The 17,068-nt window shown below is 35.8% G+C and overlaps 1 protein-coding gene across 1 annotated transcript; it reads right to left on the reverse strand.

Moving 5' to 3' along the window:
* Window positions 1-2,924: 2,924 nt before the first annotated feature.
* LOC110751685 (ribonuclease MC-like) lies at window positions 2,925-3,669 on the reverse strand. The gene is made up of 3 exons (XM_021952187.1): window positions 3,541-3,669; window positions 3,434-3,508; window positions 2,925-3,335 (listed from the first exon to the last, which is right to left on the reverse strand). Exons 1-3 carry the CDS (start codon window positions 3,667-3,669, stop codon window positions 2,925-2,927), a joined length of 615 nt encoding a protein of 204 aa, XP_021807879.1.
* Window positions 3,670-17,068: the final 13,399 nt, after the last annotated feature.

A 17,068-nucleotide genomic window follows, 5' to 3' on the forward strand; every position in this document is an offset into this window, starting at 1 on the left:
AATGTCAAACTCCCACCCGAAAACCCGACCTTGTCCATATCCATGGCCTCCCACTCTAGATTCCGCCCCAAGTTCTCTAGCGAAACCAATGGTAGTGATTCAAGTCAGATATCTTTGCTGCTGCCCAGGTCCCGAGAGCTCGAAGCCCATCCTGATCTCGAAGCTAGACAGGTCCGGCCTCAACCGGCTTTGAATGGTGTGCCCGAGCGCGAGGTGGTTGCATCGAAATGGGCAGCGCCTAGGTACGAGAGAGAGAGAGAGAGAGAGAGAGAGAGAGAGAGAGAGAGAGAGAGGTGGGTGTTGGATGTTGGCAATCACAGAATTGGGGATGGTGTTAGGCTAGGGTGGCTAAGAGATTTCAGGTCAATGGGTAGGGAGGGAGGGTGGGGTTGATGGTTTTTTTTTTTGTTGCTATTTAAAAAGAACTTTTATGTTTTTATTTAATTGGAAATGGGCTCCACTTGCCACGTCACCCACTAAATTGGTGGACAAGGATCCATGTGTATAAATTTACAAAAAGATCCTTGTCACGTCATCAAAGTTTAGTTGACGGCATGGGGCAAAGTGGGTTACCAAACCTCGATCAAGGGATGTAAGCGAGCCACTTTGAGTTTGGGGGTACAATGTGAGATTTGACCGTAATTTCAGTGGACATTGGTGTAAATAAACCTATACAAATTCTATATTTCAAAGGCCAACAAAATCAACTAACAGAGTTGATAATAAATTGAAGATAAGGAGAGGTGTGTACCAAAGCCAAGACACTCTATGAAATGGTGCTTGGGGGACCACTTGGTCATTATCAAAGCACAATAAATATGGTATGCTTCAAAACTCCGCAAACTATCTTGGTTCATATGAATTTCTTAACAATATCATTATATCCATGCCGATTCCTACATCACCTCGGGAGTTACCAATCTCCTGGGGGCAATCAATTGGATCCATGACAATCCCAACATCACCCTAAGGTTACCAATCCCCTGGAGGTAATCAATTGGGTCCATGTAGATTCCAACATCATCCCTAGCTTACCAATTCTCTTGGGCGATCAATTGGGTCCATGTCGATTCTCTACATCACCCCGAGGTTACCAATCCTCTGGAGCAATCAATTGGGTCGATGTCGATTCCCTACATCACCCCGAGGTTACCAATTCTCTAGGGGCGATCAATTGGGTCCATACCAATCCTTACATCACCCTGAGGTTACAAATCCTTTGAGATGATTAATTAGGTCTATATCGACCCCTACATCACCATGAGGACAATCAATTGGATCCATCCCAATCAATTAGAAGGGAACGAAAAGTGCTATGTGCGATGGTTTCAAGTCACTTGGCAGCAAGGATTGACAAGCCATTATTTTACTCAATATTAGAAATTGTGATTCTTTACTCTGCTAATTCATATTTCTTTATCAATTTGTCATATGATTTTATATAGGAGCTTGCTACTATTGTCGAATCTTTGGTCAAAATTCTTTATATCACTTTACAAAAAGGTTTAGTTGCTTTAGGCATTCGTACCATTTGTATTTTATTAGTTTTTGCATGCTTTATATAACAAACAATGAGCCATATTATGTACTATCCTGACACATGCAGTTTGGACAAGCATTATATATTTTGTGGAATTCGCATTTGACACATTTTATACCGATGTTCATTGGCTCGTGAAATGTTCAAATGACAGGTTTATCAAGACAATACTTTGCTAATGATTCTTTGTCTAACCTTGACGAGAAGGCAATGAATTTTGAACGAACTCCCATATCGAATATTTTCTCTCTCCACACTCGAGAACAAAATGTGTGTCTGAAGAGAGAAAAGGGGGCATGTGTGGGAGTAAAAATTACTCCTCAATATATTATCAATTAGCACCCTAAACTTGGGAAAGAGGTACACGTGTTTTATTTTCTATCCATGACTACACATTAATGACATCATGAAATTAGTGGGACTTGATGGCCAAGTTTTACCAAGGCAAAGGCTAGCATGTTTCATGCCACATGGCAAAGCCTACATGATCATCCACTGACATGCCCATGATGGAGTGATTGTGGATCATGGAGAGAATGCCTATAAAAAGTGTTTGCAGTTTTTGTCTCAAATCATTTAAACAGATCAAAACATCTTATAAGCTCTGTTGTTTCGTTTTCTTAAGAAATCTATTTCAGCCAAGGCAAACCAAATAGCTGGGAATGCCTTAATTTCCCCCAAGCCCAATACTTCAAGATGTTAAATTTTTATTTCCACTAATATTTAATCAACCAAATACAAAATGAAGCATCAATTATCAGTGCCACCGAAATAGCAGCAAGTCTATCTATAACCACAAAAAATGTCTGAACCAATATCTCATTAACATCAAACATATTTCAGAACCAATATCTCATTAACATCAAACATATTTCAGAACCAATATCTCATGAACCAATATCTCATTAAAATAAAAAGAAGCTGTTTATTTTTTATTTTTCAGCCACATCTTATAAGCTCTGTTTTTTTTATGTCTCATTAAAAGAAACATATTTCAAAACTCGAAATGGTTGGCATTATAGAGTTAGGCAACACAATGCATGATGGGGATTTGGTGATGACGGGAGCAAAATACTCCCTAACAGTTTTGGTCTCATTATTTTCAGCCACATCTATTAAAGGATTACTCGTCTCAATTTTCCTTTTAGCCATTTCCTACATGTTCTCTCTATTTCGGGGTCGTAAGGCACTAATTCTGAATTTGTGAGAACGAAGTCTTTACCATAAACCCTAATAACCAAGCTAATGCACAGACAAAACATGGAAAACTTCGAACCCTACTCTTTATCTTTATTGCGTAACAGAGCTTTGAAAGCCAATCTGATACATACTAAAGTAAGTTAAATATCATTAACATCAAATTTTAGATTTATTTAGAGCTGCTTCAACCAGGGAACTCTATTTCCGGAGCATTGCAGGTTTTCGCTGGATCACAATCGATCACATCTCGTCCCCTGGAGTTAAAACAGATGACCACCTCACTCAATATCGAGTTCTTGCAACGAATATTAGGGTCGAATTTAGTAACGTGTTTAATTGCTGCCAAAAGGTCAGATTTGTTATACTTTGCCCCGGGTACGATGGGAGATTTCGGATAACTTTCAAACATCTTGGATATGTTGTAGTTTTTCCACATCTGATTTGACACTACGAAATATTCAAGCTGCGGGAATGTATTGTCCGAACATATACCATGCTTCTTATACTGGGAATCCCAAAACTTCATATGATCATTATCTTTCACATTGGGCCAAGATTTGACCAGCTCCGATTGCAATGACTTGTTATTTTTCATCTAATTTGTAAAAAGATGATACATGTATTTCAATTAATTATGAGAAAAACAAAAACAAAATTATATAATTATATATATAATTAGTAAAAAGAGGGTACCTTTTCGAGGTCAAGATATGCACCAGTGCAGTTCTTCAGTTCATACACTGAAAAATTAGAAGGCCATAAGCCATGAATTTTGAACTCCAATAAGCCATGCGACATACCGACTTTGGCCATTGTTGCACGAACATCAAGTACTGATAGGGATTAGCACAAGAGGTCATAGAGACAAAGAATGCAAGTGTAAGAACAAATGCAATATTATGCAAGTGTACACTGAGATAGATAGCCATGATAAATTACACTAACCAGACATTCAATAACGGAAGTGCATGCAGTATTTATACTAGTTGGTATGGCATTTCACATGCATAGTTTTTCCCATACATAACATGTGCACGTGTGAAGTTTCTAGTTATATAATTACTAACCAAACGACCCATCAATCTTTATTATATCTATATATAATAGAAACTGTATATAATCTCTTAAATGTCTATTGCCCTTCTTCTACATTATAATATATCATTCTTCAAATAGTCTAGTTAAAATTTAGGAACCAAAACATATCATCAAGCATTAAATAAATATTTACGACATTATAAAAGTACAAGCAAAAAAAAAAAAAAGAAAAAAAAGATTTGGTAGTGGGATTAGCATATTGGAAGATTCCAATGAAAAATGAGTTAAATTTGTATATTTGGCTTACCCTAAAAACTATAAAAATTCGAACACACAATCAAAAACCAAAGGCATTAAAACAAAAACAAAAACAAAAAAAAGGACATTTAAACAAAATAATGTGAGCAAGAATCACCACATTTTACTTAGGGTAAAAAATATTTTTGGTCATTGGGTTTCATGTTTGTACCACTTTGCAAAACCCAAGGGAAGGTATCGTATAGTAGTGCAGCTCGGAAGTCTGAGTGTCGTATCCACAAAGAGCAGTGTAAAGAAAATAACATAGATGAAAAAGAATAAGTGTGATTGAGAGGTAGATTTATGCAAGATTTTATTTAGAGAAAATTTAATTGATTAAAACACTAAGGCATTGGGGTTCCACTTTTAACATAAGCATGCAACTCTCTTATTAATTTGATACACAAAATATTTTCCATTGTAATTGTTCAAAATAATTAAAGCTCTTTTTAATTTCCTTTAGAAGTATTCTAAGCATAACTTGTACCATTGGCAACAAACTATCAAAAAATAATCTTTGTCAAAATTCTATTAATATTTAGTAATAATTCTCTTATATTTTAAAAGCATGAAAGTTTTTTTACTACACAATGGGAAAAACATGATTGGACCCATGAAATAGATTATCAAATATTCATCAATTAATTAAAAAGAAAACTACAAATTCCATTTGAACAAAACTACAAATTCACATTAAAGCTTAATGTGAATGGACAATTCTTATAACATGCCAAGCTGCTGTTATGGATCCAACCAAAAATATAGCCGTATAATTATTAATACAATTTATGGTTTAGGTGTTAAAGATTGTATTGAAGTGTATAATTTGGACGGATTCGTAATATCACATAGTCTTTTTAATGTTCATATATTCTTGATCGCTAGCTAGGTCGAAACCACTTGTTACTTCAAATTTATATGATCATGTTTCTTGGAGACAAAAAAAAAAAACATCCTGATTAATTGTCTAATCTTACTTCTACAAAGATTACACGATGTAAACATAGCCCTATATCAATTATAGTTTGATCAGTATTATACTATACTTTCTCTTCTACTAAAAGTGAGATCCATCCATACGCGGATCGCTTATATAATTTGAGTGGATTCATAAAACCACATAGTATTATACAATAATTTCCCTTTTTCATCCCTCTCTTTCCATCTCTCATCCTTTCTTCCTGTCAAACACGTACAAAGGCTCAAGAGAATGGAGCTAATTGCAACAACTAAGGCTAAGGCTAAATGGAATGTTCTTTGAGAGGTCTCTTTTTTCTTTGAAAATAGAAAGACTAAAATACCTTTAAAAATGGATGGACAATTGGATGATGTAAAAGTTAGATGACAAATTATAGATTTTGAAAAATTAAGGTGACAATTCTCTTAAATTTTTCTTTAAAGTGACAAATTGAAATTGAGGTATAAATTTAGGTGACATTTCTACAAAAATCGCTTAAAAAGAATGTGGACAGTTTCGACCAAAAAAACAGACTTTATCTATTACGATAAACTTTTTTCATCATGCATGGATCATTCATATGCATGAATGAGTATGAACTCCATCACAATCTCTACAACATTCCAAACCATTTATTTTGGTACATTTAATGCTTTTGTAGACTTTTTCTTATCTATTCTTTGAGGATTCGATACATAGACTTCAAAAATTATTACGATGTGGTAGACGCAAGACAAGAGACGGTTGAATTTGTCTAGCACAATTCCCTTGATCATTAGGATTATAAAGTGTTTAAAAATATTTTGTTTAAGTGCTAGATTTCATAAAACTTGATGGAACTTTTAGAATTTGCATAGAACTTGATAGACTTTCAAAAGACTTCTATATAATTTTTTAATAAACTTTCTTAAGATTTGTATGGCTTTTATTCTAGACTTCTATAATTTCTTGAACATACTTTTTAAAAAACAAATGCTAAGAGCCAACTAATTAGTCACGCCTACAACTAATTAGTCATGAATAGCCAACTGGTAATCTCGATAATATTTAGGGTTTAGGATCCAAACAAACAATCATTCCAAACAAACCAATCATTCCAAACAAACAAGTCATTCCAAAAAACTCTTTAAAAACCCACTCATTCCAAATTGTAGGATATCCAATTTAAGCGCTCCTCAGGAGACATTTTCAAAAATGCATCCTTTTTGTGTTAGTATTCAACAAAGAAAGCACTTTATAACGAGCACGTTCATCCAAATTTGGGGTCTCCTTAATGGCATCCCACATATAACTCTGCTGCTTGTTGCGTAGATTTAGCTCCACCAAAATGGATTAAGCTGCATCCTCAACTTGTGATACTCGCAAGTGCACGAACCGTTGGTAGTATAGCATATGTAAGTGCGAGGTCGATTCCACAGGGATTGGTGATTGAATGATCCAATTTAGTTTCCCTACACAAAATAGAAACAAAAACAAAGAACATAAAACAAGGAAGAAAGAAATAAGTAACTCAAGCAAATAAGTTCCCAAGTTCAATTTAGATTAATGGATTGATTCTAGCTAAAGTATGATTAAGCCATGGTGTGTGGTCATAACCTTGTGTTCCTAATTCCCTAATTTGATCATTTGTTGTCTAACCTAAAATTAAGCATTAGGAACCCATTAAGCATAGAAGAACATTTTAAACAACCAAGTATGTATCTAATCCCTGTTGTCGAATGTCCATACATACTCTTCCTATTCATAGTTCAATTCGAATTAAAGCATGGTGTATACTCTTAATTCAAACCAAGATAGCTAACATGCAAGCCTAAATGGTGATCAATCATTCAAACTAGCATATTAACTTATAAGCATAATGAATAAGAACAAAAACCATAATTGAAACTTGGAAACTAATTCAACTTGAAAACTTAAGAAAAGAATTTACATAACAAAGAAAAATAAATTACAACTAAGAAAACATTAAGGAAACTAAGAGAACTTTGAGGAAGAAAGGAAGTGTTTGAGAACTTTGAGGAGGGAGAAGAAAGTGTTTGGGAACTTTAGAGAATTTTGGAAGAACATGTGTTTGAGAGCTTTGAGGATTTTGGAAGGGAATGTGTTTAAGACATGGGGAATTTGGAAGAGAGTGTTTGAGAACTTGGAGGATTTGGAGAAGAAAGTAGAGAGGTGTTTTGAGAGCTTTGTGGATTTTGGAAGAGAGTGTTTAGGAACTTTGAGAATTTGGAAGAGAGTGGTTGAGAACTTGGAGGATGTTTGTGAACTTGGAGAATTTGAGAACTTAGGGAAGGAAGAGAAATGTGTTTGTGAAGTGTTTGAGACATGGAGACTTTTGGAAGAGAAGGGAAGTAGAGAGATGTTTGAGAACTTTGAGGATTTTGGAAGAACATGTGTTTGAAAGCTTTAGAGAATTAGAAGAAGAGAAAGGAAAAGTGTTTGATATTTAGTACAAAGAAAATTTAATAGAATGATCTTATTACAACAATTGAGAACTACAAAGGGAAACTAAGAGAATTTGAGGGAGAGAAGGGAAGGGAGCTCTAGAGAAGTGCTTGAGAGCTCCCCCCCTTGGGGTGTTATTACAAGCTTAGAGAACTTCCCTATTTATAGGCCTAGGGGAAGTGAAAATCAGAATTCAATAAGACTAATGCATACAACACTTGAATTATAAAATCTGAAATGGTTGATGCACTTGTATTAGAAAATCTGAAATGGGTGATGCACTTGTATTAGAAAATCTTGAATTGGTTGATGCACTTCACCACTAAATCCCACCAGCAGCCCTAGCTCATCTTCATGTCACCATGACCAAGCTTCCAACCAGAAATGATAGCTCATACCTAGCTCACCATGACCAAGCATCCAACCAGCACATGCTAAGGTCAGCATGACCAGCAACTTCAAGGGCTTACAACTTGGGCTTCTCTTAATCAAATTAGGACTTTAAGCACTCTAAATTGAAGTTCAGAATGTCTTCTTTCCAGCCATATGTTATTTGGGCCAATCCAAGGTCGGAGGAAGAAGTTAAGGCCGAAACAAATTGCTAACTCATTTTCCGCGCTGATAAGATCCATCCTGAGCATGGTTCTGTGTTTGCTAGGTAACGGACTCCAGATTTATCCAATGGGGCTGAATTTTGGATATGTTATAGTACACACCAATTGGAGCAACTTTCATGAAGAATGTGGCCTCATCCGAGCTATGTAGGTTGCTGAAACAAAGCTTGCAATATGACCTACGGAACTGGACTGGCAGGGGGCTGTAGCCATAATGAATTTGTCTTTAAGCTCTTCATCAATTCATCCAAATTAGGCCTTAACATGCTTGAATTGCATGAATTATGTTCTCCAAAGCCATCATTGTTACCTAAAGCTCAATTAACTGAAAGATAAACACAAAAAGGATTAAAAGCACAAGTTTAACTCAAAAACATAACCAAATCATAAGCTAGAAGGGTAAGAAATAATATACAATTATGAACCGATCAAATACCCCCAAACCTAGATTTTGCTAGTCCTCGAGCAAAACAACACAAAACAAAGTTAAAAACAAAACTAGAAGTTAACTAAACCACTTTCGTAGGTAACTCGATTGCATTTAGCATTTGCAACAAGCCTTTAAACCTCTAGGCATCCCTAGTAGGAGGAGTTGTGTCTCCTGAGGGTTTAACAGATACGATACCCACAAACGTTTTACTGACTCTGTAAAACAAAGTAATTAGAAAACTTAAAGATTGTTAGTCCTTAAGCAAAACCAAAAACAAAAACAAACACAAAAACACAAAGAACTTAAAACAATTTTTCCGAACATTTTCTGAAGAGAAATGACTCATGCACATGACTTAAACGTTTTAACAATAAAAGCTCAATTTTTAGACATTATTTACAAAGCGGCAAAGTTCTAAACACAATATGCTCAAAGTGTAGTAGTGTGATAGCCAAATGCAACAAATTCCCCAATCTTAGTTTTCACACAATTTCAAAAATCATACAAAGCATAAGTTCAACTTCAAATCTCACCAAAGTTGTCCTCTCACAAATGAATCACTCAGAAGAGGGCTATAATGCACACTCAGTTATAAACATGAGAATAGAGTTAAACCATAAGGGACTTAACTCGCAATAGAAATATAAAGAACTTGCATTAATATGATCTCAAGAAGGATGTCAAACACTTAAAAGTAGAAAAATGAATGCAATTCAACCACATGACATTTAAGATCAATTTAGGTCTTTAACATGGGTTGTAATGGGGCCAAGGGTGTAAGGTGAGTAAGAAATGAAGGATATGGATAATACAAAGTCCAAGGAACTCGCAATGCAAGAGCATAAAATAATTGTTTACAAGACTTCGAATCATCACGATTAGATTTTTTTCTTTTACCTGATCAAAACTCCTTATACCCTTCATTTACATTGATTCACTCCTTTCCTGAACAACCACCAATTTATTTTGAAGGCCCAAAAATGAAATTTCATTCAACCACCACTTAATCACAACTTTTCTCTTTTCTTTCACCAATTGTGTGATTTTTTTTTTCTTCGAAATTCCCAAACTTAGTATGAAAAACACATCCCAATTAAAGCTCATGAGTTCTTTAGAAAGGTAAATATTTGTTTTTCAGGCTAAGGCGAGGAAATATAATTGGTTAAATGAAAGAAAAGGTTTACATGTAGGCTCAAAATGGTTAACAATGGAAAATCATGCTTAAGCATGCATAAGGTTAGCTTGAAAGGCACAAACGATCCAAAGAGGGCCTTAATATCACTTCTTAAATGTCGTGAAGTCAAATTGCATAAGAATGAATGACTTTTAAGTGTTCAACCAAATCAATAAATAATGAGATCAAACAACAACTTTGATGACAAGAAAATAAGAGTATGTATATAACACTCATGAATTGAAGTACAAGGCTCAAAAGCTCACTTTATATGGTTATATAAGTCTAATTTGTGCTTGATACAATTCTTTGGGTCATGCAAATCCTTTAATTGGAAAATTATGAAACAAATGGCAAGTGTAAAGAAGGTTTCAAACATATCATGCTAGAACAATGCCAAATTTTTTTTTATTTTTTAATAAAGAAAAAAAAACACTAAAATAAAATGAAATCCAATTTTTATTTAAGTCATGCAAACATTTATCACTATCTCATCATAAGTGTTCGGAAAGTGACTCAAAACAAAAACAAAACAAAACAATACTTAAAATAAAAACAAGCAAAAAAAATAAATAATTTTTTTTTTCAATTATTATTTTTTTTAATTTTAAGAAAAACCAAATTTACTTGCTAAACTCCAATACCCCCAAACCTAGAAATGAACATTGTCCTCAATGTTTAAAAATTAGCCACAACCAATGTCATAACAACAAATGAAGGGTATTAAAGCAAATAAAAATCACAAAACATACAAAAATAAAATAAAACAATTACAAAATAAAAATTACAAAACAAACAATCAAATAAAATAAAATAAAATAAATAAATAAAAAAAACACGAAACAGTAAAACGGTAAAACCCAAACGGTAAACCCTAAACCCTAACAGATAGTCTTACACAAACTGAAACCCAAACAATTGAAAGCCCAACCCAAAATGAAATTAACCCAACAACGGTAAAACCCGACCCAACATGAAATCTGAAGCCCACACGTTTAAATTTAATTTTTTTCTTAAAAAGATAAAACGTGAATTATGAGCGCAAAGCGGGATTTCTAAAAAGAGGGAATGTGGTCCCTGATGTCGTTTCATGGATAGTCACGGGCAGAAAGCAGGAGCCACGTGTCGACGCATAGAGGCGCCGCAGATCCACAAGCGAAAATTACGGGCTCATGGAAAGGCGCGACAACTTTGCTGAACGCGTCCGTTCAGACAAAGCAAGTCGTGACAAATGTGTTGGAAACGGTTGGAAAGTGAGAAGGTTGTGGGACTCGAGGAACGCTGGATATTCAGAAAACGCTTAGACGCTGCAACGGCTAGGGTTTGTTTGTCAAAGACTACATCTATAAGAAGGAAAAAGAAGGGAAAAAAACAAAAAACAAAAAAAACACACAAACTCAGAAACACAAAAGAGAAAAGAAGCAAGAAAAAGAAAAAAAAAGTGAGAAATCAAATGGCTTCTTCCTACCCCTTTTCGTTAGATCTCAACCTAGCTCCACCGACTCAGACACGAGGCCAAGCAGTAGCACCAGTATGGATGCCCTACTTTGCCTCCGCACGGGGGCCTGTGACTGTCAATGACTCAATACTCCTGGACAACGATGTTGCCATTGGAGTTTGCAGAAATTTAGTGACTCCCAAAGATATACGTGTGTTCGGGACAAGGGATGACAACCGGGTCACGAGTGATGCCCTGGCACTGAGCGTGCAGAGTACAGCATGTGTCGCAAGTTTGGGTCATCGCCTACTTGCGAAGTCCCATGAGGTAGAGGTGCTTAAAGCTCAGTTGGCGGCGGAGCGAAGTTTGGTTGAAGACTGTCAGAGTGCTATAAAAAGCTTGAAAAGGGAGAGGTCAAGGATTGTGGAGGTGAATCGACACCAGCTAGAAGTATTGCGAGACGAGAATAAAAATCTATCAAAGATGGTAGAGTTGTACTCTCGCGACATGAGAAAGCAACTGGAGGACCTAGACCGACCGGGTAAACGCAAGCAAGCGGATCGCGAGAGTAGTTACGCTCAAGCTAAGATTGCGATCTTTGGGAGCTCAAGTGATGAGCCCCAAGAGGCTGTGCGTGAAGCCCCGGAAGAGGACAGCCAGAGGGCCAAACTCAAAGCTCCTATGGTCGAGACACCGAGCGCCAAGAAGAAATGATTTCAGTTTTTATTTATTATTTAATTTTAAAGTGTATGTGTGTTTTTTTTTTCTTTAATTGGGAAATAAAAACGTTAGCTATCTCAAAGAAACGATTGACCCTAAATGTAAAGAACGACAATCAAACAAAAACACGAAGACCCAAACAAGATTTTTTTTTATTTTTATTTTTTATTTTTAGTTAAGTAAATACACAAATAACTGCTTCTTCTTTTAAGAGAAAAACTTAAGGATGACCAGTTAAGGGCCTCAGAAAACACAGCCAGGGGTTCCGGGAAGGTTGGAGGGGTCACAATGGTCCCGCTTAAAACCCTAACTTCTTAGACACCGAAGGTGTCGCCTTAAAGAACTCCTAGACACTGTATAGACTGCGGTTGCTCACTGGAGTTACCAAAAATTTAGCTCCTTCAAAGAATATCCTATGAGTTTTAAATTATACTACCTAATTAAATAAAAAACAAAATAAATAAATAAATAAATAAACTGAAATAAACACGCAATTCAAACAATAATTTAAAAGAAGAGTTGGGATTCTTGCACCAGGTGTCCAAGACGCATCTTTAATTTTGTCTCTTCTTCCAACTACATTATTAAGAAACCAGTCAAACAAGAAGAAAATAATTGAAAATAAAATAAAATAAAATAAAATAAAATAAAAACTGAAAAAGCAAAAACACAAACATCAGAAAACAGGGAGGCAAAAGTAAGTGAAAGTGTAGACATGCTCCCTTTTAAAAAAAAAAACATGCTCGCAATTTGCGCCAGAAATGAAGGGATCCGAGAGAAAAGAGCACAGGATAGCACCCTCGAGATCCGAAGTGCTTTCGGCTCCCTCATCTGCATAAGTCTATTTAAACTCATCTCGGTGAAGTAGAAGAGCACCCCGCATTTCTTCCTGCAAATTTAGAGAAAACATCAAAAAATCCAAAAACAAAACAATGGCATCCTCATGCACTCACCTTGATGATCTTAGCCTTGAACTGTCCCTTGCACCACCGAATGCGCAGATAAGGGCTCCTCAAAACCATGTCTTCCCAAACTCCACATATCATCACGGTACGGCCTCAAACTTTGCTGAGGTAATACCGAACTTTTCTGAGGCAATGCCGAACAGAGCAGCGCTGCTTGGAGGCATGATTGGCAGCAAGCTCACACCGACAGATCATCTGCATGTGGCACAGAGGTCTGACAAAGCAGCGGTGGAGGAGTCCAATAATTTAACTGTTCTCCATGCGGTCTCGGCTACCAATTTGGGTATGCGATTGCTGGCGAGAACACGGGAGTGTGCCGCGATGAGCGAGGAAATAACTTCCTTGAAGGCTATGGTGGCGGACTTGCAGAAGCGGCTCTACTGTGCCAATCAGCACGTGGAAGCACTGCAGAGAAAAAATGAGGACCATGTGGAGCTGCTGCAGATTCTGCAAGTAAGAGACAATAGAGGCATGCCATGAAGATGAAGAAGTTGTTTTTATTTTTAATTTACTTGAATGTTTTTTTTTTGTTTTTTTGTTTTTTTGTTTTTTTTTTTTGTTTTACTTTTTTTTTTCTTTGTTTGTAATGTTTGAAATGAAATAAAAATGTGTTTTTAACACTCAGAAATAAACTAACTAACCACACCACGTAAATAAATAAACTAACCTAACAAAACAAAAAAAAGAACATAAAAGAAAACAAAGAACTTCCAAATTGATTTTTTTTTTTAATTTATTATTATTTACAACTAACTGACCACACAAAGAAAAAAAAAACAACAAAGAAGTTCCAAATTGCAATTTACAAGGAAAATTAAATAAAAACTCAAATTTCAATTTTTTTTTAAAACTTTTTAATTTTTTTATTTTTTTATTTTTGTTTTGTTTTGTTTTTTTTTTTTGAAAAAAAACACACAAATATACAAGCAACTCATGGATGACCAGTTAAGGGCCTCAGAAAACACAGCCAGGGGATCCGGGAAGGTTGGAGGGGTCACAAAGGTCCCACTTAAAACCCAAACTTCTTAGACACCGAAGGTGTCGCCTAAAGAACTCCTAGACACTGTATTGACGGAAGTGCTCACTGGAGTTACCATAAGTCAGCTTATATGAAAAATCTTTTTAAAATTTTAAATTTTTAAATTTTTTTAAATTTAAAAAAAAAAAGAAACAGAAATTTAAAATAATAACAAGTAAAGAGAAAGGATTGAAATGCTCCCCCTTGAAGCGATTAGGTCGAGCGTGATGCATTTGGAGGTCGCGACTTCTCCCACTACTCCACACTTCCTATCTTTGAAGTTGCCATCTCTCTCCATTTTTATTGAGCTATTTACATTGCTAAAACAAACACACACAAAAACTTGAAACGGAATTAAAGGATTACGAAATATAAAATAAAAAAAATAAAAAAAAAACTAAAAATGAAAAGGAAAAATCAATACAAGTCCAATTCCATGCTTCAAAGCAACAAGCACCAATGGGTTGTGTAAGCTGGGACTTAAACCCAGTTCTCTTGCTTGTTGGGCAATTGTCCTTTTCTGTTGGACTACAAACACAACTTGTCCATTAACGTCATTAACTTTAAAACTTGAAATTGTCCAGTTAAGAAAAAAAAAATAAAGTAGGAAAGCCAAATAGAATCAAACAATGTTACCGGTCCCCGGCAACGGCGCCAAAAACTTGTTGCGTAGATTTAGCTCCACCAAAATGGATTAAGCTGCATCCTCAACTTGTGATACTCGCAAGTGCACGAACCGTTGGTAGTATAGCATATGTAAGTGCGAGGTCGATTCCACAGGGATTGGTGATTGAATGATCCAATTTAGTTTCCCTACACAAAATAGAAACAAAAACAAAGAACATAAAACAAGGAAGAAAGAAATAAGTAACTCAAGCAAATAAGTTCCCAAGTTCAATTTAGATTAATGGATTGATTCTAGCTAAAGTATGATTAAGCCATGGTGTGTGGTCATAACCTTGTGTTCCTAATTCCCTAATTTGATCATTTGTTGTCTAACCTAAAATTAAGCATTAGGAACCCATTAAGCATAGAAGAACATTTTAAACAACCAAGTATGTATCTAATCCCTGTTGTCGAATGTCCATACATACTCTTCCTATTCATAGTTCAATTCGAATTAAAGCATGGTGTATACTCTTAATTCAAACCAAGATAGCTAACATGCAAGCCTAAATGGTGATCAATCATTCAAACTAGCATATTAACTTATAAGCATAATGAATAAGAACAAAAACCATAATTGAAACTTGGAAACTAATTCAACTTGAAAACTTAAGAAAAGAATTTACATAACAAAGAAAAATAAATTACAACTAAGAAAACATTAAGGAAACTAAGAGAACTTTGAGGAAGAAAGGAAGTGTTTGAGAACTTTGAGGAGGGAGAAGAAAGTGTTTGGGAACTTTAGAGAATTTTGGAAGAACATGTGTTTGAGAGCTTTGAGGATTTTGGAAGGGAATGTGTTTAAGACATGGGGAATTTGGAAGAGAGTGTTTGAGAACTTGGAGGATTTGGAGAAGAAAGTAGAGAGGTGTTTTGAGAGCTTTGTGGATTTTGGAAGAGAGTGTTTAGGAACTTTGAGAATTTGGAAGAGAGTGGTTGAGAACTTGGAGGATGTTTGTGAACTTGGAGAATTTGAGAACTTAGGGAAGGAAGAGAAATGTGTTTGTGAAGTGTTTGAGACATGGAGACTTTTGGAAGAGAAGGGAAGTAGAGAGATGTTTGAGAACTTTGAGGATTTTGGAAGAACATGTGTTTGAAAGCTTTAGAGAATTAGAAGAAGAGAAAGGAAAAGTGTTTGATATTTAGTACAAAGAAAATTTAATAGAATGATCTTATTACAACAATTGAGAACTACAAAGGGAAACTAAGAGAATTTGAGGGAGAGAAGGGAAGGGAGCTCTAGAGAAGTGCTTGAGAGCTCCCCCCCTTGGGGTGTTATTACAAGCTTAGAGAACTTCCCTATTTATAGGCCTAGGGGAAGTGAAAATCAGAATTCAATAAGACTAATGCATACAACACTTGAATTATAAAATCTGAAATGGTTGATGCACTTGTATTAGAAAATCTGAAATGGGTGATGCACTTGTATTAGAAAATCTTGAATTGGTTGATGCACTTCACCACTAAATCCCACCAGCAGCCCTAGCTCATCTTCATGTCACCATGACCAAGCTTCCAACCAGAAATGATAGCTCATACCTAGCTCACCATGACCAAGCATCCAACCAGCACATGCTAAGGTCAGCATGACCAGCAACTTCAAGGGCTTACAACTTGGGCTTCTCTTAATCAAATTAGGACTTTAAGCACTCTAAATTGAAGTTCAGAATGTCTTCTTTCCAGCCATATGTTATTTGGGCCAATCCAAGGTCGGAGGAAGAAGTTAAGGCCGAAACAAATTGCTAACTCATTTTCCGCGCTGATAAGATCCATCCTGAGCATGGTTCTGTGTTTGCTAGGTAACGGACTCCAGATTTATCCAATGGGGCTGAATTTTGGATATGTTATAGTACACACCAATTGGAGCAACTTTCATGAAGAATGTGGCCTCATCCGAGCTATGTAGGTTGCTGAAACAAAGCTTGCAATATGACCTACGGAACTGGACTGGCAGGGGGCTGTAGCCATAATGAATTTGTCTTTAAGCTCTTCATCAATTCATCCAAATTAGGCCTTAACATGCTTGAATTGCATGAATTATGTTCTCCAAAGCCATCATTGTTACCTAAAGCTCAATTAACTGAAAGATAAACACAAAAAGGATTAAAAGCACAAGTTTAACTCAAAAACATAACCAAATCATAAGCTAGAAGGGTAAGAAATAATATACAATTATGAACCGATCACTGCTCTCTCTTTTTTTCCCTTTTTTTGCCAATAAGTTATGGACTCCCCGGAAGTCGGTGGCAATTGAATCAATGCTAAGGCTAATTCTTCCCATAGCTTGCTGGGTGGTCTCATTTGAGATAGCATTCCCTTCCAATATGTTCTCGTTTGTTTCCTCTGGTCTCATTTGAGATAGCATTTCATTAGCATCACGCAATCCACGGGTTGCAGCATCAACCATGAGTTGCAACAACATTCTACTCTCTTCCACACTCCAAGAATTATAATCTTGTTTGCTCTTCCCTCTTCCATTTACTTGTTGTGTATTTTCAGACTCTATTTGAGTGGTGCAGCTATGAATTTTATCATGTCAATCACAAATACAGCATAAAAAATATA

This window comes from Prunus avium, chromosome 3 (genome assembly GCF_965620075.1).
Source record: "Prunus avium chromosome 3, drPruAviu1.hap1.1, whole genome shotgun sequence".
Taxonomy (NCBI): domain Eukaryota; kingdom Viridiplantae; phylum Streptophyta; class Magnoliopsida; order Rosales; family Rosaceae; genus Prunus; species Prunus avium.

Coding starts and splice junctions, on each gene's coding strand:
- LOC110751685 (XM_021952187.1), bottom strand. CDS start 3,669: ATGGCTATCTATCTCAGTGTACACTTGCATAATATTGCATTTGTTCTT. Junction 3,509..3,540: donor TGCAACAATGGCCAAAGTCG/GTATGTCGCATG, acceptor GAGTTCAAAATT/CATGGCTTATGGCCTTCTAA. Junction 3,336..3,433: donor CATATCTTGACCTCGAAAAG/GTACCCTCTTTT, acceptor TTTACAAATTAG/ATGAAAAATAACAAGTCATT.